At 52.0% G+C, this 19,792-nt stretch overlaps 1 protein-coding gene across 1 annotated transcript in view; it reads left to right on the forward strand.

Moving 5' to 3' along the window:
• The window catches only part of PIP5K1C (phosphatidylinositol-4-phosphate 5-kinase type 1 gamma), a 48,107-nt gene extending 28,520 nt beyond the window's left edge, over positions 1-19,587 (forward strand). The window contains exons 4-19 of the mRNA XM_084276482.1: positions 112-242; positions 826-943; positions 2,843-2,995; positions 4,634-4,933; positions 5,474-5,679; positions 7,271-7,354; positions 7,872-7,920; positions 8,929-9,013; positions 9,324-9,485; positions 11,101-11,239; positions 11,535-11,567; positions 13,774-13,875; positions 14,153-14,285; positions 15,998-16,072; positions 18,280-18,363; positions 18,768-19,587. Of these exons, the coding sequence (XP_084132608.1) occupies positions 112-242; positions 826-943; positions 2,843-2,995; positions 4,634-4,933; positions 5,474-5,679; positions 7,271-7,354; positions 7,872-7,920; positions 8,929-9,013; positions 9,324-9,485; positions 11,101-11,239; positions 11,535-11,567; positions 13,774-13,875; positions 14,153-14,285; positions 15,998-16,072; positions 18,280-18,363; positions 18,768-18,770 (1,857 nt within the window). The 3' untranslated portion in view covers positions 18,771-19,587. The remainder of the gene's footprint in view (positions 1-111; positions 243-825; positions 944-2,842; positions 2,996-4,633; positions 4,934-5,473; positions 5,680-7,270; positions 7,355-7,871; positions 7,921-8,928; positions 9,014-9,323; positions 9,486-11,100; positions 11,240-11,534; positions 11,568-13,773; positions 13,876-14,152; positions 14,286-15,997; positions 16,073-18,279; positions 18,364-18,767) is intronic.
• Positions 19,588-19,792: the final 205 nt, after the last annotated feature.

Genomic DNA, 19,792 nt, shown 5'->3' on the forward strand with positions numbered 1-19,792 from the left:
AGTGCCTGAGATGACCCCGCAGAAGTCAGATGTGACTGTGTTGTCCTACGGGGATGTTATTGTGATCATCTGCTGCAAAATGCCCACTGACCACTCTTGTCTTCCTGGCAGACCACCTCATCCACGCTGAAGGGAGCCATCCAGCTGGGAATTGGATATACTGTGGGCAATCTGAGCTCCAAGCCAGAGAGGGATGTCCTGATGCAGGACTTCTACGTGGTGGAGAGCATTTTTTTCCCAAGGTAAAAGAGATGGGAGAAACAAAATGAACGGATGAGTTATTTCTCTCCCCTCTCACAGATTTTTTTCCAAGAGACCTTCCATCTGTCTCCAGATCAGAGTTGGATGCTCTGAGTGTTTAAAATATGCATCCATTGCATGCAAACATAGCAGTGGGAAGTGTGAGATCCTGCAGTGGTTTGTAAGGAGGTGCAATGTAAGATGCAGCAGTACATGCCTGAGTTTGTTAGCCCTCCCACGTGCTTGGCTTTCCCCCTGTCCACCTAGATTATTTTTTTCCACAAAATTATCTGTGTTTGAGATGGAAGAAACTAATCATGGGATCTCTTGAACTCTCTGAAGAAACTGAGCTCTTAAAAGGTGTATTCTCTGTGTAAATATGTTCTCCTTGGCAAGCAGTTGTTCCTTGCACTCTGCAAGTAGATTTTGGGAGATAATTTCAAACCGATTTTCTCCTTGTCCTGCCACAGAAGGTTGGTTGGTTGTCGTTGTTGTTACTAAGATGTCTCTTTACAAGGCTTTATATATCTTAAATACCCTGTAGCCTCACAGGGACCCTGCTCATGTCCTGTCTGTTCTGTGCAGTGAAGGAAGTAACCTCACCCCAGCTCATCATTACGCTGACTTCAGGTTCAAGACCTATGCACCAGTGGCGTTCCGGTACTTCCGAGAGCTCTTTGGGATTCGTCCAGATGATTATTTGGTATGGCTGGATTTTTTGGCTATCTCCATCTCTCCTCCTTTATTTGGGATGGTCTAGAGCAAGACAAGAAATTTACCTCCAAGGCTGCCAGCTTATTCCTGCCTAAAAAGGACTAAAAGAGTTGAGGAATCGTTCCAATCCCAGCAAGGAGTGGGGAACAGGCTGTGGATTTAGGGATTCTCTTCAGTTTTGGAGGAGATCTGGTGCTGGTCCAGGCAAGACCAACACCACTGAGCCCAAGTCTTCATTTGCTTAGAGGTGGGGAAATGAAGTGATCTGCACCCAGCATGTGCCGTGTCAGCGACGCGGTGGGGTTCCCTCGCTGTTGTTTGTGGGTGACAATAACTCAGTGTGTTTACAAGCAAAAGGGGTTGTGTTCTGCAGGGTGCAACCCTGTAACGTCCCCTGGGGCTCTGAGGACAAAGATGGGATTTTTCCTTGTGTACTCACTCGAGAGCTATGCCAGAGTAGTTATTTTAATCATCTTACAAAAGGCAGAATAAAATACAGCTTGTTCTTTTGCTCCAAAAGCTCCTCAGAGCTGGAAAGGCTGGTTTTAAAATACCTAGTAGTACAGGCTGCTGCTTGGAGTACACTGGGGTTGAATTTGGTCCCCAGCACGTGACTGACATCCTGCTCTTCAGAAGAGGACATTTGTTGAACCAAGGAAGGAACATGTCCAAACAATTGTATGCCCTCCCCCTTTTTTAATAGCCCTTTTTTTTGTTTTTCTGACTTCAGCTGTAGACAGGAGTATTCATAGCTGAACACCTACCAGTAGAAACAAATCTGTGCCGTTGCACGGCTTGACAGTAACCGTGGTCCCCATCTGTGCCATCCAAGATAATGCTGGCTGATTTGATGAGTGCCTCAAAACTTGGGTGAGGCAAAGAGCCTTGCCTCACTTGCAAAGGTCACGGCTCTGATGCGTTGCTTCTGCTTCCCCTGATTCTCCCTTGCCTGCCACGGCAGCTAATTCCTTTAATTATGCATGAGATAATTAACTTGATAACATCTTGGATCATTAATCTGTGCAGGGCTGAAAGCTGTTTTCAGTACATAATGATGAACATTTAATTTATTGCTCTGATTATGTCCCTTGCATACCTTACCTCCCTCTCCCCACCTTACCTCTTGCTGTGGCAGCTGATGTGATGCTGCCCTCGACCTGTGCAGTCCCTTTGGGGTTGGTTCCTCACTGCCAAGTGCACACAGCTGTTTTTTTTTTTTACCTGATTTTTCCTTCTCCTTGGCTGCTGGGCATGTCCTCACTCAAATGAGGACCTGCTCTTTGCATACCAACCTCTGGAAGCAGCCTCCTGCTCCAGTCCCCAAAGCAGTACCCCTCGTTGTCCTTTCAACACCTGGTCTACTACATCTCATGTGTTTCTAGCAGGATTGATGGGGGGAGGGAAGATGGGGCTGTAAAAAACCCTCTGTAACAAGGGACCCCAATGCCAAGGGAGGCTGCTGGAAACAGCCAGTGCATTGTGTTCCCTCCAGCACAGTGATACCCTGGGCAGACTGTCACGTCTCTTAAAATCCCGTCTGCGCTTCCGGTAACGTGCTGAAAGGAGCCTCAGCGTGCTCTGTGCCTACATGCACAATGGGAGCAGATAAGATGTCATTATGCAGCTTGGATGTCACTGGAAGGGGATGATTAGCTTGATTCTGAGCAGTTGGGATGCTCTGAACTGTAATCTCAGTCTCTAATTGTAAATTGTCCATCAGCTTTGCTGCTCAGACCTAACCTATAATGAAAACAGGTCTCGCTTAAGCTTTGCTGCCCCTTAATCTTGCAGGGAGATGGTGTGCTGGGGAAAGCCCTCAAGGGCATGGAACTCAGTGTGCAAGGAGAGGGGGGCTATAAACATAACCTTTTCCTCTTTCTCTCCCTAGTATTCATTGTGTAACGAGCCTCTGATAGAGCTGTCGAACCCTGGTGCCAGCGGCTCCCTCTTCTATGTCACCAGCGACGATGAATTCATCATAAAAACTGTGATGCACAAGGAAGCTGAATTCCTACAGAAGCTCCTTCCTGGCTACTACATGGTGGGTGTTCACTGGCACCTGGGACTAGCTTGGGTTTGTCATGTCAGTTTGTCTGTGCAGTTTGTCAGGCTGAATATGAGCCAGCAGTGTGCCCAGGTGGCCAGGAAAGCCAATGGCATCCTGGCTTGTGTCAGGAATAGTGTGGCCAGTAGGGCTGGGGAGGGGATTGGTGAGGCCACACCTCAAGTGCTGGGTCCAGTTCTGGGCTACTCACCATCAGAAGGACATTGAGGTCCTGGAGCGAGTCCAGAGAGGGGCAACCAGGCTGGGGAAGGGGCTGGAGGGCAAATCCTCTGAGGAGCAGCTGAGGGAGCTGGGGGTGTTGAGCCTGGAGAAGAGGAGGCTGAGGGGAGACCTTCTCCCCACCTCCCCTGCCCTGCCAGGAGGGTGCAGAGAGGTGGGGGATGGTCTCTTCAGCCAGGGGACAGGAGATGGGACAAGGGGCAATGGGCTCAAGCTGCCCCAGGGCAGGGTCAGAGCAGATGGGAGGGAAAAGTTCTTCCCTGGCAGAGTTGTCAGGGCTGGAACAGGCTGCCCAGGGAGGGGCTGAGTCACCTTCCCTGGGGGTGTTTAAAAAAGGGGAGATGAGGTGCTCAGGGATCTGGTTCACCACAGGATGGGAACGGTTGGACTTGATGAGCTTCAAGGTCTTTTCCAGCTGTGTGATTCTGCGGTTTGGGGTTCCCATGGTGCATGATCTCTCTGCTCATGGGAAGCTCACCCCTGTAAGAGGAGGCTGGGAAGGAAGGGGGGGCGGTTTCACCCCCTGTTACTTTAAAGCTGGGCAAGTGCTGTTTGTGCTCAGCCTCCCCAGCGTGGGTCACAGAGGGAGAACACACTCACAAGAGGGCTCCTCGCTCCTGCACCCCATGAGGTGAAGGGAGGGTTGGGGGGGGGGCATGAAATTTTAATGCAGCTGTGCTTCTGCTGTCTGTCAGAGCATCTGACAGCTCTGTCCTTCCTTTCAGAGCGTGCAGAGACGTTCGGTTTCCTTCCCAAACCTTCAGAAAGCTGAACAAGCAAATCATGCCTGTCATGTCATTCCTAATAATACCACTGCCTAAAAAAGGGCCATGATCACACAGCAGGATATCCGTGCTCTCTGGCCAACTGTGTTTTATAAAGCAACTCTCTGAAAAGAGGAGAAAATTTCAGTTGTTTTGTTTAAAAAACACACATATAAATACCTCATCCCTGGTTTATTCTGGGCCAGAGAACGGCTCTTGGTTTCTGACACTTCTGAAGAGATGGAGATAGATGTTATTTTTAAACTTAAAGTTCCCACTTATTGTGTTTATTTCTCTTCCAGTTTGGTTTCCCTTTTTTAGCTGCTGTTGATGGGGAGAGCAGGGAATTTCCGGACTTGGTTATTTGCCCAGTGAGTGCTGAACATCTCATTCCCCATATTCAAAGCACAGTGGTATTTTCAGGTCCTAAAGCCTCTGAAATGCAGGAGTTTATCAAATGTGCTCTGTAAGCTCTCACGCAAAGCTCAGGAAATCTCTGGATGGATGAAGACCCCCTAGTGTGACCTCTCCAAGACGCTTTGTGTTGAGCACCTCAGGAGTCTTCTCCCAAATGACCTTTCCCCTTTCTTTGGTATTTTTTTCCACCCCCTCCTCCCTAACCCTGCTGCAGAACCTGAACCAGAACCCACGGACCCTGCTGCCCAAGTTTTATGGACTTTACTGTGTGCAGTCAGGGGGCAAGAACATCCGCGTGGTGGTGATGAACAACATCCTGCCTCGCGTGGTGAAGATGCACCTGAAATTCGACCTGAAAGGCTCCACCTATAAACGCCGGGCATCCAAGAAGGAAAAGGAGAAGTCCAGCCCTACGTACAAGGATCTAGATTTCATCCAAGACATGCCTGAGGGGCTGATGTTGGATGCAGACACCTTCAGTGCGTTGGTGAAAACGTTGCAGCGAGACTGCCTGGTAAGGAGGGGGGTAGTGTGGGGAGCGGGGTGATGAAGTTCTGTGGCTTTTGAGCATGTGATTGAGCACCTGGCTAATCTGCTAACCCCAGAGCAGGATAAAAGCCCATACAGTGCCCTTTGCCCTGGCAGCAAAGCAGGGCAGCTGGATCTCAGGGCAGCTCTGAGGACTAGGGCTGTGTTCCTTTGCCTGCTGCATCACGTTGTGGCAGCCTGCTCTGCTTGTAGCTGGGCTGTTGGGACTGAACACAGTTTTCCTACCCGACATGCAGCAGATACATAGTACCACAGTGTTATCTGCAGGCCTTCAGCCCTTTGGGTTGAGTGTGGGATGGCCAAGCTCCATGTGGTCTGTCTCTGTAGATAAACTCTATGTGATCAACTCCAGATATGGACTGTTGGTTCCAGAACATTGGAGCTCTAGCAGAGGAGTTGCTGGTGGGAATGTGGCTGGGCTGTGCCATGCTTTGGGATCTGTGCTGTGTGTGAGCTGCTAGCCTGATCTTTTGCCTTTGTTTTTAAACTCATTACTGACCTGTAGGTTTTGGAAAGCTTTAAAATCATGGACTACAGCCTGCTGCTTGGGGTTCATAACATAGACCAGCAAGAACGGGAGCGACAGTCTGAGGGAGCCCACAGCACGTCGGATGAGAAGCGTCCCGTGGGGCAGAAGGCACTTTACTCCACAGCCATGGAGTCCATCCAGGGTGGGGCTGCCCGGGGGGAGTCCATAGACACAGATGACACGTAGGTGGAAACCTGGTTCTCTTGTGCTGCTGGGAGGGGTGGAGGTGGAGCCTCACTCAGACCCCTCTGAGAGCGAGCAGCTCTCCTGGGGGGTGATGCCCCAGTGTGGGGTGTCAGGGGGAAGCTGGTGTGGGAAATACTTCTGTGAGACTCCAGCTTCACAGCAAGCTCTGTTCTCAGACCAGTTCCTAGGCTGTCAGCTCCTTTAACAGCCTCTAAACACCTGCCCGTGCTCTGGGAAGGAGAAACTAGCTCAGTTCTAGCTCTGCATCCAAGTGAGTGGAAGCAGGGATCAGCCTGCCCTAGAATTTGGAGTTTGTTCTCCATCACTCCCCCACTGGAACCCCTGAGGCCATTCCAGTGCAATCAGCACACAGCAAGGTAGAAAAGTGCTGGAGTAACTGGTGGAGCTGGGAGTTGGGGGAATTTGCCCCAAAACTATCCATGCTCTGCCAGATCCCTGGCTCTTGGACTGCAGGTGGCTCTTGGGAGTGTCTCCAGCTCTGAGAACCCAGCTTGGTAACCAGTGGTGGAGTTTGTGGTTTGTTGTGCTCTGAAACCAGTTTAGTGGGAGAGTGAGTCACAGTTGAGCCAGGAGAATATTTTGGTTGTTCCATTCTTCCAATTAGCCAAGTTAATTGTGGTGGCCTGCTGGATACCTGCGTGCTTTTGGGGTGTGCTAGTGCTGGTGGCTGCTGCACCTTTAGTAGAACTGATGTTCATGTGGGTGAGACTGGAAATACCATCATCCTTCAAGCTTTGCTGCCCTAATAGGCAGGCAGTTCACACTGGCCTGATAAATAATACATCCCCCAGAATAAAACGCCCCGTAGCTATAATAAAAAATGATGTTGTGCTTTCTGGGCACAAAACACAGGGTGATCCAGGCAGGCTGTAGCCCTGGGGATGGACACCAGGTGTGTGAGGTCCTGGGTAGGTTTGTGACTCCCCACGGGTGGGCACAAAGTGACTGTGCAGGTTTTGGTTGTGTCTGACCACCGCACCAGAGAGCTGTTCTCAGGGCTGCCATCCACCCTCCTGCAGGTCTCAGGGTAACAACAGCTGCTCTTTGTGAGGCTTCAGAATCACAGAATCACAAGGTTGAAAAGACCTTTAAGATCATCGAGTCCAACCGTTCCCATCCTGTGCTGACCCAGATCCCTGAGCACCTCATCTACCCTTTTCTAAACACACCCAGGGAAGGGGACTCAGCCCCTCCCTGGGCAGCCTGTTCCAGCCCTGACAACTCTGCCAGGGAAGAACTTTTCCCTCCCATCTGCTCTGACCCTGCCCTGGGGCAGCTTGAGCCCATTGCCCCTTGTCCCATCTCCTGTCCCCTGGCTGAAGAGACCATCGCCCACCTCTCTGCACCCTCCTGGCAGGGTAGGGGAGGTGGGGAGAAGGTCTCCCCTCAGCCTCCTCTTCTCCAGGCTGAACACCCCCAGCTCCCTCAGCTGCTCCTCAGAGGATTTGCCCTCCAGCCCCTTCCCCAGCCTGGTTGCCCTTCTCTGCACTCGCTCCAGGACCTCAATGTCCTTCTGATGGTGAGGAGCCCAGAACTTCACCCACTGAGGTGTTGTTTTACCTGCAGGATGGGAGGGATCCCGGCAGTGAATGGCAAAGGAGAGCGTCTCCTGCTGCACGTGGGAATAATAGACATCCTTCAGTCATACAGGTAGGTAACTTCACAATTCTCTGTCCTTTAAGCCTGTTAACATCTATTTTAGCACTGAATGAAATGGGGAAGACCTTCCTCTCACGAAGAGTTTGCTAATGAGTAGGCAGGCTGCCTAAAGCTGTCTGTTGATGCGTGGTGGGGGCTGTGGATTTTTATCCTGTCCTCAGAACAGCTGGTGACACAGAGCCATTTCCCTAAGATAGTTTGAGTTGCTCATACAGAAGTTTCCTGTCTCTGTGCCTAGGACAGGTACTGTGTCTCCAGGGGCAGAAGGGGACTTCCTGCCCCGCTTCTAGCCCAGCTCCTCCCTCCCTGTAGCATTCCCAGGCAGTCCTGACCTGACTGCAGGGATGCTGGTGTGCTCAGCCGACCTCTCTTGGCTGGAGCAAAGCCCAGCTCCAAATGAAGGAGGAATCATTGGCAGCTCAGTGCTCCCTCCTGTGTGGGGCATGAAAAGCACCTTAGATACACACTGTGTGCCTGAATCTTTTTCTCTCTTCTCTCCTGACATTAGGTTCATCAAGAAGCTGGAACATACCTGGAAGGCCCTTGTCCATGATGGGGTGAGTGCCTCTACAGAGGCAGGAATTGTCCTGCCTTCTTGAGGATTACCTTGGCTTTGTTAGAGCTAGCTGGTGCTGATTACCTTGCTATTTATAGTGCCTGAACTGGCACAGTTGAAGCTGATGGAAGGAATAGTTCTTGCCTCTTGTGCCTCCACAGCAGCGTAGTGCCACTTATTCCCAATCGGGTTTTCTTGCTCACTCCTCCTCCTCCTCTCATGTTTAGCTGTAGCTGTCGTGCTACCAGCTTCCCTCCTCTGCTCCCATCTGTCATCTTCCTCCTCCCCATGAAACCAGGAGCCGTACGCACAAGGCGCAAGCGCTCGTGTCTGTGCTGGGGAGCTCTGCTTTTGCTCTCTTTGGTGACTGACTGTGTTTCAGCTTCAGTAAGCTCTCTTAATAAATCCCTTTCTGTGTTTCCCTGCTGTCCTGTTTCCTGCAGCAGCCAGGTGTGTGTTTACAAAAGAGCAACTTTGGATGTATAAACTGGCTCTCAGCACTGCACATCCTTAAATAATAAGGCCAAGGGAGTGTGTATGTGCCAAGGCAGAGTGGCACAGTCAAACATCAGAAGCAGAGACAGCTTCAGTTTTACTGTTTTAAACAAAAAGTGCAAAACATTTCAGATATGTGAAGACCCTTGGCTGAAGTTTGGTGTCTTGTGTCATATGCAGAGGTATCCAGATGTGCTTTGACTGTCAGCCAGCAGAGCCAGGAGAAACTTTGTGTACGTAATTGGGATGATATTTGAAAAACCCAGGAAGTCTACCAAGGAAGAAAATCACCAAAATCCATTAAAAAAATTACAGCCAGAATGTAATCAAATCAAAGGCAATGCTTCAGGCATATCTCTAGCATTAATCAGATCATTCCAGTTAAGCCTTTCCATTTCAAGTCTCTGCTGGTGCTAAATGTTGGAATAAAATCAAATCAACTGCATTGGTTGTTACAGAAATGATGCCTGGAGGGATCATTTTTAAATTAAACAATTGCTTCTTGCCTTTGTAGGACACGGTGTCAGTACACAGACCCAGCTTTTATGCAGAGAGATTCTTCAAATTCATGACCAACACAGTGTTTCGAAAGAATTCCTGTAAGTACCTGCACCCTGCGCTGCTGCCCTCGTGACGCCAGACCAACCTGGTCTCAACCTTGCTGCTTCAGGCTACAGGGAGAGTTTCTGGGCTGGAGTCTGAGCAGGCTTTTCCACTGTAGTGTAGAGCAAAGGTGGAGAACTGCAAAGCCCTCTGGCTGTCAGAGCTGCTGCCCAGGAGCTCTTCCCACAGCCTGACCCAGGCGGCACTTGCGGGGGCACGTGTGCGTCAGAGGGTGGGAGAAGGGAAGGGAGAAGCCTAATGGGAGATGGTGGTGGTGATTTCATCTCTTCAACTCTTCTCATCCAGCTCTGAAGTCGTCTCCCTCAAAGAAAGGGCGCAGTGCCTTGCTAGCTGTCAAGACAGCCGGCCCCATGGCTGCGTTCTCAGCTAGCCAGCTTCCTTCCGAAAAGGACGATACGCAGTACGACCTCCGTGCGGCCAGGAGTTACCCCACGCTTGACGATGAAGGTAACGCTCTTGTTTGGTGGCTGGTGGCTGTGTGATAACCTTCTCCTCCCTAGCAGTTCCTTAGGATCCTCCCCTGTTCTCATCAAGTTCCCCACTCTGCACTGGCCACGCATCTTCCTTGCTAGACAGCTCTTATAGAATCATAGAATGGTCTGGGTTGGAAGGGACCCCAAGGATCATAGAGCTCCAACCCCCCTGCCACAGACAGGGACACCAACCTCCAGGCCTGGATCTACACAAGGCTGCCCAGGGCCCCATCCAACCTGGCCTTGAACACCCCCAGGGATGGGGAATCCACTACCTCTCTGGGCAGCCTGTTCCAGCCCCTCACCACTCTCTCTGTAAAAAACTTCCCCCTAATATCTAATCTAAACCTCCCCTCCTTTAGCTTTAGACCATTCCCCCTTGTCCTGCCATTATCTGCTCTTTTAAAAAGTCGAATCCCCTCCTGCCTATAAGCTCCCTCCAGGGACTGGGAGGCTGCAATGAGGTCCCCCCGCAGCCTTCTCTTCACCAGGCTGAACAAGCCCAGCTCCCTCAGCCTCTCTTTGTAGGGCAGGTGCTCCAGCCCTCTAATCATCCTTGTGGCTCCTCTGAACCCTCTCCAACAGTTCCACATCCTTCTTGTATTGGGGGCCCCAGATCTGGACACAGGACTCCAGCTGGGGCCTCACGAGGGCAGAGCAGAGAGGGACAATCCCCTCCCTGTCCCTGCTGGCCACTCCTCTCCTGATGGAGCCCAGGATACCATTGGCCCTACGAGCTGCAAGAGCCACTGCTGGCTCATGTCAAGCTTCTCATCCACCACTCTTCATGGCACATCTTGCTGTGCTTTGCAGGTGCTAAACTTAACCAGGCCAGGGGAGAAGGTGAGAGGGTATCGTGTCGTCACAGCACCACCGGTTAGTTGATTGGGGCAGCGATGCTTCTGCATGGAAGAAAATCAACTCTCTATGGTTCTGTGATTAAAATGGCACTTGGTGTCACTGCAGTGAGGCAGCTGCTGCTGACTGGCCCCAGCAGCTGTAGCCCAAAAGTGATCAGAAAGGTTTTACACCCTTTAAAAAATAGAAAGGGTGGGAACAATGACTACTGGGATCTGCAGGACTCTAACAGCAGCATGGGACTGTTACAAGGGGCAAGGTCTCACCATTAAAAAAACAAGAACTGATTCTATGCTGCCTTTTCATTGCTTCCCCTGAGCTGGATTTACAGATGAGTGGTGAAGGACGGGCTCCTTGAGTGCAGAAGTGTTAGATTTCTACCTGTGCAAAGCAGTGAGCACTCGACTCAGCTCCTAATTCACTTGGATATTTATCTCTGGCAATCCAAGCCTTTAATCCAGCTTTGGGTACCAGTGAGATCTCTTCACTGGCGATACGTTTCCTGTAGCACACCTCACACTGGAAGTGGTGCTTACTGGCTCTCTCTAGAGGACATCTTGGGAGAAGCTGTTGCATTCATGAACCCAGCTAAACTTCTTGCTGTTTGTGGTTTTAAGTGCCTGGTCCCAGTGAGGGTGTGCGGGAACAACCCCAGCACAGGGCTGGTGTAGGTACGGTGTTGGTGTTTGACCTACTCATCTTTCTCTCCCTGTGTCTCCTCTGCCCAACAGGCAGGCCAGACCTGCTGCCTTGCACACCTCCTTCCTTTGAAGAAGCTACCACGGCCTCCATAGCCACGACATTATCTTCAACATCTCTCTCTGTTCCTGAGCGATCCCCTTCGGAGACCTCTGAGCAGCCCAGGTACAGGTGAGGACAACACTCATCCCCTGCCCCCATTGGAGTCGAGTGGCTGCTGTTCCTCCTCACACTGCAGATCTCAGCAGGCTGCCCTACAATCTTGAGTGCTAATGACCAGTTTTAATTAATTCTGTCCTGGGAGCAAACAGACAGAGCTTTGAAGGGTTTCATTATTGCTGGGAGAAGTGTCAGCTCTTGAGTAGAACATCTCCCTCATGGGGTGTGGAGGTAGATTTGGGATCAGCGTAGGTTTTCTGTCTTAAAACCACTCCTCAAACCCTACTGTTCTGCTTTCTTTCTGCAGGAGGCGCACACACTCCTCAGGGCAGGATGGCAGGTGAGAAAAGCATCTTGTCTCCTCTTGTGCTGCTGCACAGAGACCTCATGTTTGTTCCTGCACAGAGGTCTCTTGGAGGGCTGAAGGTGGATGTCGGCAGCCCCAGGGTTTTGGCATGGTCCTCTGAGCATGATGAGCTCCTTCCTGATGCCCATCTCTTACACAGAATTTCCTTACAAAGAGCTCTCAGTGCTTTGCAGGGAATCTTAAATATTCCCCCTGTTATGTGATAGAAAAGGGGACAACAGAGTTGTCCAAATTTACCCACCCAGCATCAGAATCAAGGAAGTTTGGCCCTGAACCCCTATGGGTAAGTGAGCCTTAGCAGCAGGAACGTTCCTCCTGTGTGCTGCTGCCTGGGTGTGAACAGAGGCCTCAGACTTTGGGCACTGAGCACCCTTAGTCCCTGAGAAATACCTTCCAGTGGTTCAGAAACCCAGGTGCTTGGAGGTTGTTTTCCCTCCTGTGGTGTTAGGTGGCTCAGAGCCAAAGAAAGGTAGGACAGAAGTCCCTGTGGCACATGGATGTCTGGATTTAGAGGCTCCTATCATATAATTATCTTGCATATTTCTGCACTGGTAAAAATGACCCCGTTGCCTGTGGCAGTGGGATCTGCATGAGGACCCTGCGCTCGCTCCTCACCCTGCCCCAGCTTTCTGGTGTAGGCACAGACCTTGAAACACACCTCAGAGGCTCGGTCTTGGGACATGCCATAGCCAGAGGAGCTACTGGACAGGCTGATGTCCTTTCCCTGCAGTCAGAGCTTGGTGCTTCAGAGGAAGGTGAGGACTTTGGAAGATGAGGGTTTGCACCATGGTGCAGACATCACCACATGCACCGTAGGGGGAACACCCTTTCAGTGGTATTTTGGAATAGAAGTGCCTCTGGATGCTGCATGTCACCCAACCTTGGTAAATTCCTGTCGCTGGAGGTGAGGACCTACTTGCTGTTTGCTTTGAAGCACCCACCCAGGCGTCAGGGACCAGCACAGCACCTCACCTGTGGGACCCCTTGTCTGAAACTGCTGAAAGGTACAAAGTTCAACTCAGGTGCCAGTGGTGGGACCCATCTGGCGAAGTGCAGCGGCGTCACCCGAGTTCCTCCCCTGGTACCTCACAGAGGGACTTGCTGTGGGACACAACTGCTCCTCCAGAAACAGGTGGGGTGAATCCAACTGACTGTCCCTGGACCATACAGGAGCTCAGTGTCTTGCACAGAAGCAGCTCTGTCTCATGGATTTGCCCCACAGCTACAACCACCCCATGGAAGTGTGGACTCCTTGGCTACTTTTTGCCTGGTTTCTCCATTTCTGGTGCTGGTGTCCCTGTGCCCTTTCTCAGGGAGCAGGGACCTGTGTGTTTGCAGAGCACTCTGATCCCCTGGCAAAACCCAGTGCAAGAACAAAGTTATTAAAACATGGATTTACATTCCTGAGCTGAAATAAAAAAGACCTTTCCTGATTTGCTCAAGAATGTGTCACACCTCAGATTAATCTGCTGGGGAATTCCCTCCAGGTTGCTGAGATCCATCCTGCAAGGAAGAGGAGACAGTTCCCCAGCACCAAGCTAGACAGGACCTTGCTGACTCCAGCTCCCAACCAGCGACCACACAAGGCAGGACGGTGCTGCCAGTGAACCCAGCACTCATCCCTTCCCTGAGACTGTGCCCTTGGCTTGGCAAGTGCCCACTCCTCCTTCCCCCCAAAGACTCTGGAGCCGGCCCCACTAGCACAAGCCATTCTAGATGGATCTGGTGTTGCCCTGGAGTGTGTTCCTGCAGCTTCAGTGTGCCAGGAGTCTCAGCAGCAGTCAGAGGCTGTGGCCCTGGTGTGGTTCCTAGGTCAGGCTCTGCTTTCCTCCTGTAGTTCATTCAACACCACCCATCTTTTCTGCAGCACCAGCTCTTACTCCCTTTCCTCCTCTCCCACCCTGTTAGTCGTGAGCACTGCAGTCTGACTCTTTCACCTGGGGGGTTATCTTACCCAGATCCTCAGCACTGAGAGGTCTGATGGCTTCTCCTGAGCCGACATGGACAGCTCGGTCTCCGTGGGAGCTTGGTGCTGCGAGGGGCTGTGTGCTGGGGCAGACCAGCACAGCTCACTCTGGTGTGAGGTTGTGGTGTGAGGGGCTGGGCTGACCTAAAATCAAGGTCTGGGTGTAACTAGTGCCTCACTGAGCCTTTGAGCCTCTGTCTCTTTGGTTCCCAGGTCACACGAGGAGGTGCGGGTTGAGGAGGAGCTTCAGCAGATCAGCGTCGAGCTGGAGCCCAAGTGTGACGTTGAGATCATAGCTCCTGAAGATGACAAAGAGTGAGTGTTTTGGAGCATTGGGCAGCTTTGCAGAGCCCTACCCAGTGTCATTGGGTCTGTGGCAACCTGGGCTGGAGGCTGACTTGTCAGGTACCAGCATTCCTGGAGAGATGGGTGCTCCCCCTGACAGTTCAGTGAAGTTGGGTGCTGTTACTTCTGACCCAACCTCATCTTTCTGGATGTGAGAGGAGCATCTTCAGCTCCTCTGTAATAAATCATGCAGCCTTCCTCCTTTTCTGATTCCAATGACTAGACTTGTCATTTCTCCCCCCTCCAGGGAGGCAGCTTCTTCAGCCTGTGCCATTGTAACATCCACAGCAACAATAGAGGTGGAGACAGCCAGCCAGGCCTCCGAACCAGCCAGCCAGGCCTCGGATGAAGATGACGTGCCAGTCACAGACATATACTTTGTAAGATTCCTTCTCTGCCTGGCCCATTAGGGGTGTGATGGGAAAGGTAGGACAGGGCTGTAAGACTCCATTTCAGGCAGTAGGATGCAGGGTAGGGTCTGCCCTGTGCCATCTTCATGTTGAGCACCTTGAGATCTTAACGCTGGATGAGTTTTTGAATGCAGGGAACCAGATGAACCCTGGGAAAACTCAGAGCAGCATCCCGTGGGGCTCAAATGGGTGGTGGTGCTGCTGTGAAGGTAGCCACAGGTGTGCTGCTCCACTTCCAAGCACAAGCACCGAAGGGCTTATCTAGGCCAGTGTGTTCTCTCCTGGGACAAACCAAGGTGAATGTAGGTGCAACTGAGAGGTTCTTCCTTCCTCAGACAGAGAGCCCAGCTGCTTTCCTGAACACAGACATGCCAGAGTGGCCTAGAGCCAGCAGGGAGGTAGTTGCAGTGGGGCTGACCTCGGGCTCTGGTGAACTCTGGCTTTTCCTTTCCCTGCAGGCAGATGCTTTAGGTGATGCAGTGGAGATCTAGTGCTGAGACAGGGAGTAAGTGAGGTGGTTGGTGGTTGGCAGCCGAGTGCCGTGGAGCCTGGTGCTGTGTTCCTCAGTCAGCTCTTGCAATGTCTGAGCAGCTTCTGCATACCAGAGAAGAGTTTTTAGCAACATGGCCTTGTCCCATGGCAAGCAAGAGCTCTCCCCCACGCCTGGGTGCTGAAACCTCCTCGTGAAAAGAGGTGCCCAGCTCCTGCCAGCTCCAACTCTTTGCTGTCGGTTCCCTGGTGATGGAGATGAGTTGAGCCCTTGTGATGAGCTCCTTGAGGCTAACCTAAAAAACAGCAGCGTGTGCCTTTCCCTGTGCTTGTGTGATTCTGCTGCAGAGCTGCTCACTCATTGCCGAGTCACTCCCAGGCTTGTGGGAGCTGTGGAAGGAATGGGCTCCATTTTAAAAGCTTGTCTGTTTGGGTTTTAACGCATGCTGTTCAAATGCAAACAGCTCCCTCTTAATACTGGCTGCTCTTTCTTTGCTGTGGATGGCAGCTGCGTGCAAGCTGATCCACTGAGAAGTGTCTTCTAGCAAGGATCAGCTCCTCTTCCTCCCTATCCCTGGGCATATGGACCTCCCCTCCCTCCCCTCAATTTGAGGGGCACCTCTCTCTCTGGAGGAAACCAGTGCGTGCTCACAGAGAGCGTGGCGACTGCTCATCAGCATTTCATACTTCATCTGAGTCCTTGAGTTTTGCATTGAATGTGTGTCGTGTGCTGTGGAGTGTTTGTTGCTGCTGGGATGAAGGGAAAAGCTGATTTGGTTTCCCACGGATGTTCTCCTTGGAAAACCACTGGAGCTCCAGCAGTGGAGCTCAGCCCACAGCTGCTCTCTTGCAGGAATGCTCCAGGGGTGGCAGCGGGTGGGTGAAGGGATGCTGAGTGCAGAGGATGATTTGTCCCAGGGGGCTGTGATCTGATCCCTGGAAGCCTGTTCCTAAGCAGAGAGCACTTTATCCTCCTGCTCACCCGCAGGGGAATAAAAGTGCAGAGGCTGTGGCAGGGCAGGGGTGCTGCTCTTCCCACACATGGCTTTCCTGCCTGCTGATCCATTCAGGCCTGGAGTTACCCAACCCTTTGTGTTTTGCTTTCTCTTTCATCCTCTCTTTCACATCATCCTTTTTTTTTTCCCCCCCTCCTTTGTTTCCTTTCTCACTTCACTTGCCCTGGGGCCATCCAGTTCACAGATGGGAGGTACTGGATTTACTCTCCCCGCCAGCGCAGACTCCGAACCACCTCGCTTTCCTCTGGGATTGTAAGTGAACATGCCAGAACGTAGGGGAGCAGAGCTGCAGCTTTGAAACACTGGGGCCAGCACTCCATTCCCCTTGGATGTTCTGGCTCTGCACTGCATGGCCGTTAGGAACCAACCCAACAGAAACCCAGGAAGCAGATGGAAACCACACCAATGGATCTGCCCGTAGGATCTTGCAGAAACACAGCTCCTGCCAGTATCACCCAACCCCTGGACAAGCTTGTAAGCACCAGACCTGGCCAGAGAGGCACCAGAGCCTTTGTAGGTGATGTCAGGCTCAGCTTCTTTGGCCAAGGAAGTCAGACAGGGTTCCAGAGAGACCATTAAGGTATTTTGTAGCTGCTAAAAATCCAGTTGCAAATACAACCATTCAGGCTTGTGGCTGGGATGGTGAGCAGCTCATAAAGCTGCATGAGTTGAGTTGCTGCTGGGTTAGGGGTGGCTTCCAGCCCTTCTCAGCATCACCAGTGTGCTCTCTCCTCACTGGAGGTTTTCTGTGAGCACTGAGGGTTTTCCTTTCCCTCAGGGAGGCAGTTGAGATTCAGGGGCTGAATCCAGAGCTCAGACTGTTCTGGGCTGTAATGTTTCCCTTCTCAGGCTGTAGGAGAGCTGATGTTCTCATAGGGTGACAGTAGTGCTGTCAGAGTCTTGGCCCAGGCATTTGTAGAGCGTGGTCCTCCCAGCATCCACCTTTTCAGGTGCCAGGAAGCTTGGAGGAGGCATGGGGCAGGGTGTGTGGGGAAGCAGGGGCAGTAATGTGCTGACAGCATGAGCAAAGTGCTGCACCTATGTGAGCAAACAAGCACCACTCTCCCAACAGCTCCTCTGGCCCCCCTTGGCTGCGCTTGGCTACCAGGCACCGGACGCTCCTTTATCCCCTCGATGGGTTTGCAGCTGCTGCATCTGAGCTCCTAAAAGGCTCTGAAAGAGGCTGGCTGGAGCATGTGGTTTGGTCAGGATGGATGAAAAACAGGATGTGGGGCAGGCTTTGTGCAGTGCTGAGCTTTCCTGCACCTCTAGCAGAGCCCTGTAAGAAGCTCTGGGCAAGGGTTTCTCTTCCTTCCTTCCTCCTAACGGTTTCTGCTAATGCAGCTGCAGTTATTGATGAGGTTCAGCATGGGGGGCCCAGTGCTTCAAAGCTCCTCTCTCTTCTGGTAGTTTCTTGTACCTCGTAGACTGTAGGACTTGGTTCTCAAGCTGGGAACCACCCCCTCTCCCCCGGCTCCTGCCAAGTACCCAGCTCCCTTCCTCTTCCCTTGCAAACCCCAGGCTGAGTCAAAGGGTGCAGTTTCCTCACTGGGAGCACCCCTGGAGCCAAAAGAGCCCATTTGCAGTGGGAGTGGGTCCCCTCTGGGAACACTGGGAGCAGACACCAGCCCTTGAACCTGCCTGGGCTGCTCCGTGCTGTCGGCAGCAGAAGCGTGTTGCATCACACTGATGCCCAGTGCTGTGACAAGCAGCTTCCTTGAAGCTCATCCCCTTCCCCATCATTCTTTCCAAGATCCAGTTGTGTTTTGCCTTCTTTGTTGTACTCGTTCCCATCACCCCACTGTCTCCCAGGGTCTCAGTGATAACCGTCTCCTGTCTGTGGCCACCACCCACCATGGTCTAACCCACCCATCTGCTGCCATGCTTGGCCTGCAGGGAAGGGGGAAAGCACAGCAAACCAGATGGGGTTTCACTCTAAACACCCTCCTTCACGCCAAGGATGCCACCTTGTAGCACGCACGGGGCCCAGGAAATGGGAGGTTGAGAGCTGGGAGTGGGGAGCAGGAACCCAGAGCTCTGTCCTGCCCTTAGGTAAAGGCACTTCCCGTGTCTCCCAGTTTCTCTGGAGCGGGGTGATGCTAGGGCAGGGAGCTGAGATTTCCCTGGCACCTCCAAAGCTCTAAAAACCCATCCCTGCAAGAGGAGAGGTTGTGCCATCCCCACTGCAGCTGGAGCAGGGGCCAGCATCAGCTGCTGGCTGGCTGTCCCACGTCCCAGCTGGTGGGGAGCAGGTATGTGCCGAGGATGAGGAAGGCTCCTTTGCTGAGAGCCAGCGCTGAGCTCAGTTCTCTCCCTCCAGGTGGATAGCTGTTCTTACTGTATTGTTTCCTACTCTTTTTATTTTCTCCTTTTATTTTTTTTTCCTCTTCTCTCCTTTGCTCCCTGCTCTGCTGCTGCTCTCCTTGCATTCTCCCCGCCGTCTCTGGCCACTCTGGCAGCCGACAGACGAGAGGAGTTGGGTTTACTCCCCGCTCCACTATAGCGCTCAGCTCCACTCTGTCTCCGATGAGGAGAGCGATACAGTAAGTGTGCAAGAAACAAACGTGTGCCGGGTGCCCCGGTGGGTCGAGGTCGGAGCTTGTGCTGCCTCTGCAAGGTCAGCTTGCGGAAGGAGCCGCTGGGGCTCTTGCATGGCTGAGGCAGAGCCCTGCTGCCTCTGGGATCGGCTCTGTGGCAGCACATCTCCTGTGTTGGCAGAGACCTTGGTCTGCTCAGCCCTATGCTGTGGCTTCTTCCAAATCGGTTGGTGCAGTGAAAGCTTTGGAGAGCTCAGGTTCTCCAGTTGTGTTGTCATTACTGGAGGATCCAAAGCCCACAGCCTTCTCTCTTCATATTTGCTTTGATTTTGGGGAGTTGGCTGGGCTCAGACCTCCCGGAACGCAAGGGTGGGTACCAGGGTGTTGACTCTTCTCTCTGCCTCTTGCAGTAATCTCTATGCAGACACGGAAGCCCCAGAGAGCAGCGATTCCCTCTGCAGGTCGATGTGTTCCCTTTTCGTTGATGCAGCCGTTCCAGTGGGATGGGGAAGAGCTTGCTGACACCAGTACTGCTGCACTGCAGGATCCCGGGCACCGCGGTTCAGAACGGAGCAAAACTATAACCATATATTTCTACTTCTACCAGACGTGGGCAGCAAAGAAACCACCCACTCACCCACAGCTCCCAGCAGAGACATCCAGCTGGGTGTAGAGAATCCTGGGTAGTAACACAGTGTTTTCCAGACGTGCACTACCGTAGCTACCTATCCATGTGTGATACTGTGAACCTTTTTAATTTTTTAATCATATATTTATTTCTTTTATCTTTGCACAGAGACAGCACAAATGTGCTTTTTTAAACATTTAGTTTACTGCACTCTTCTTTTTTTTCTTTTTTTTGGGTTTTTTTTTTTTTTCTTTTGGTCTTTTTTTCTTCTTGGTTGGTGGGTTTTGTTCTCATCTATTTGTGCATCGGAAAGGAGCGTGAGACCTCACTGGAGAATTGGTAGGAGCACGTTGCTGGGGAGGGCAGGGCTTCATTTGAGGCAGTAGTGTGGTCTAACCCAACCGATGGAGTCAGGAGATTTAAGGCTGTCCAGACCCTGCCACGGTTTTGCCGAGTGACCTAAAGGCAAAGTCACTTAACCACTCTGTGCCTCGGTTTCCCCCGTGCTAATGGGTGTACGGTACCCACTCCCGTTAAAGCACTTAAACCCTGGGATGAAAGGTGCTATGTAAATGCAATGTATTAAAGGCCATTGAGTAGAATCGCTCCCATGTTCCAGTAGCCCAAAGCAGCCATGCCAATGTACTTGGATTCAGAAATCGCTGGTGACTTCTCTTGATCTGTAACACTGTGTGGGGGAAGCAAATGATTCCTGGCGCCAGTGACGCGGTCACCTTGGCTCCGCTCCGGACGTCGCCATGGGTTCTGCCTTCACCACGTACTGCACTGCTGCGTCACCCCTTCCCT

This window comes from Gallinula chloropus, assembly GCF_964237585.1.
Source record: "Gallinula chloropus genome assembly, chromosome: 28".
NCBI classification, from domain to species: domain Eukaryota; kingdom Metazoa; phylum Chordata; class Aves; order Gruiformes; family Rallidae; genus Gallinula; species Gallinula chloropus.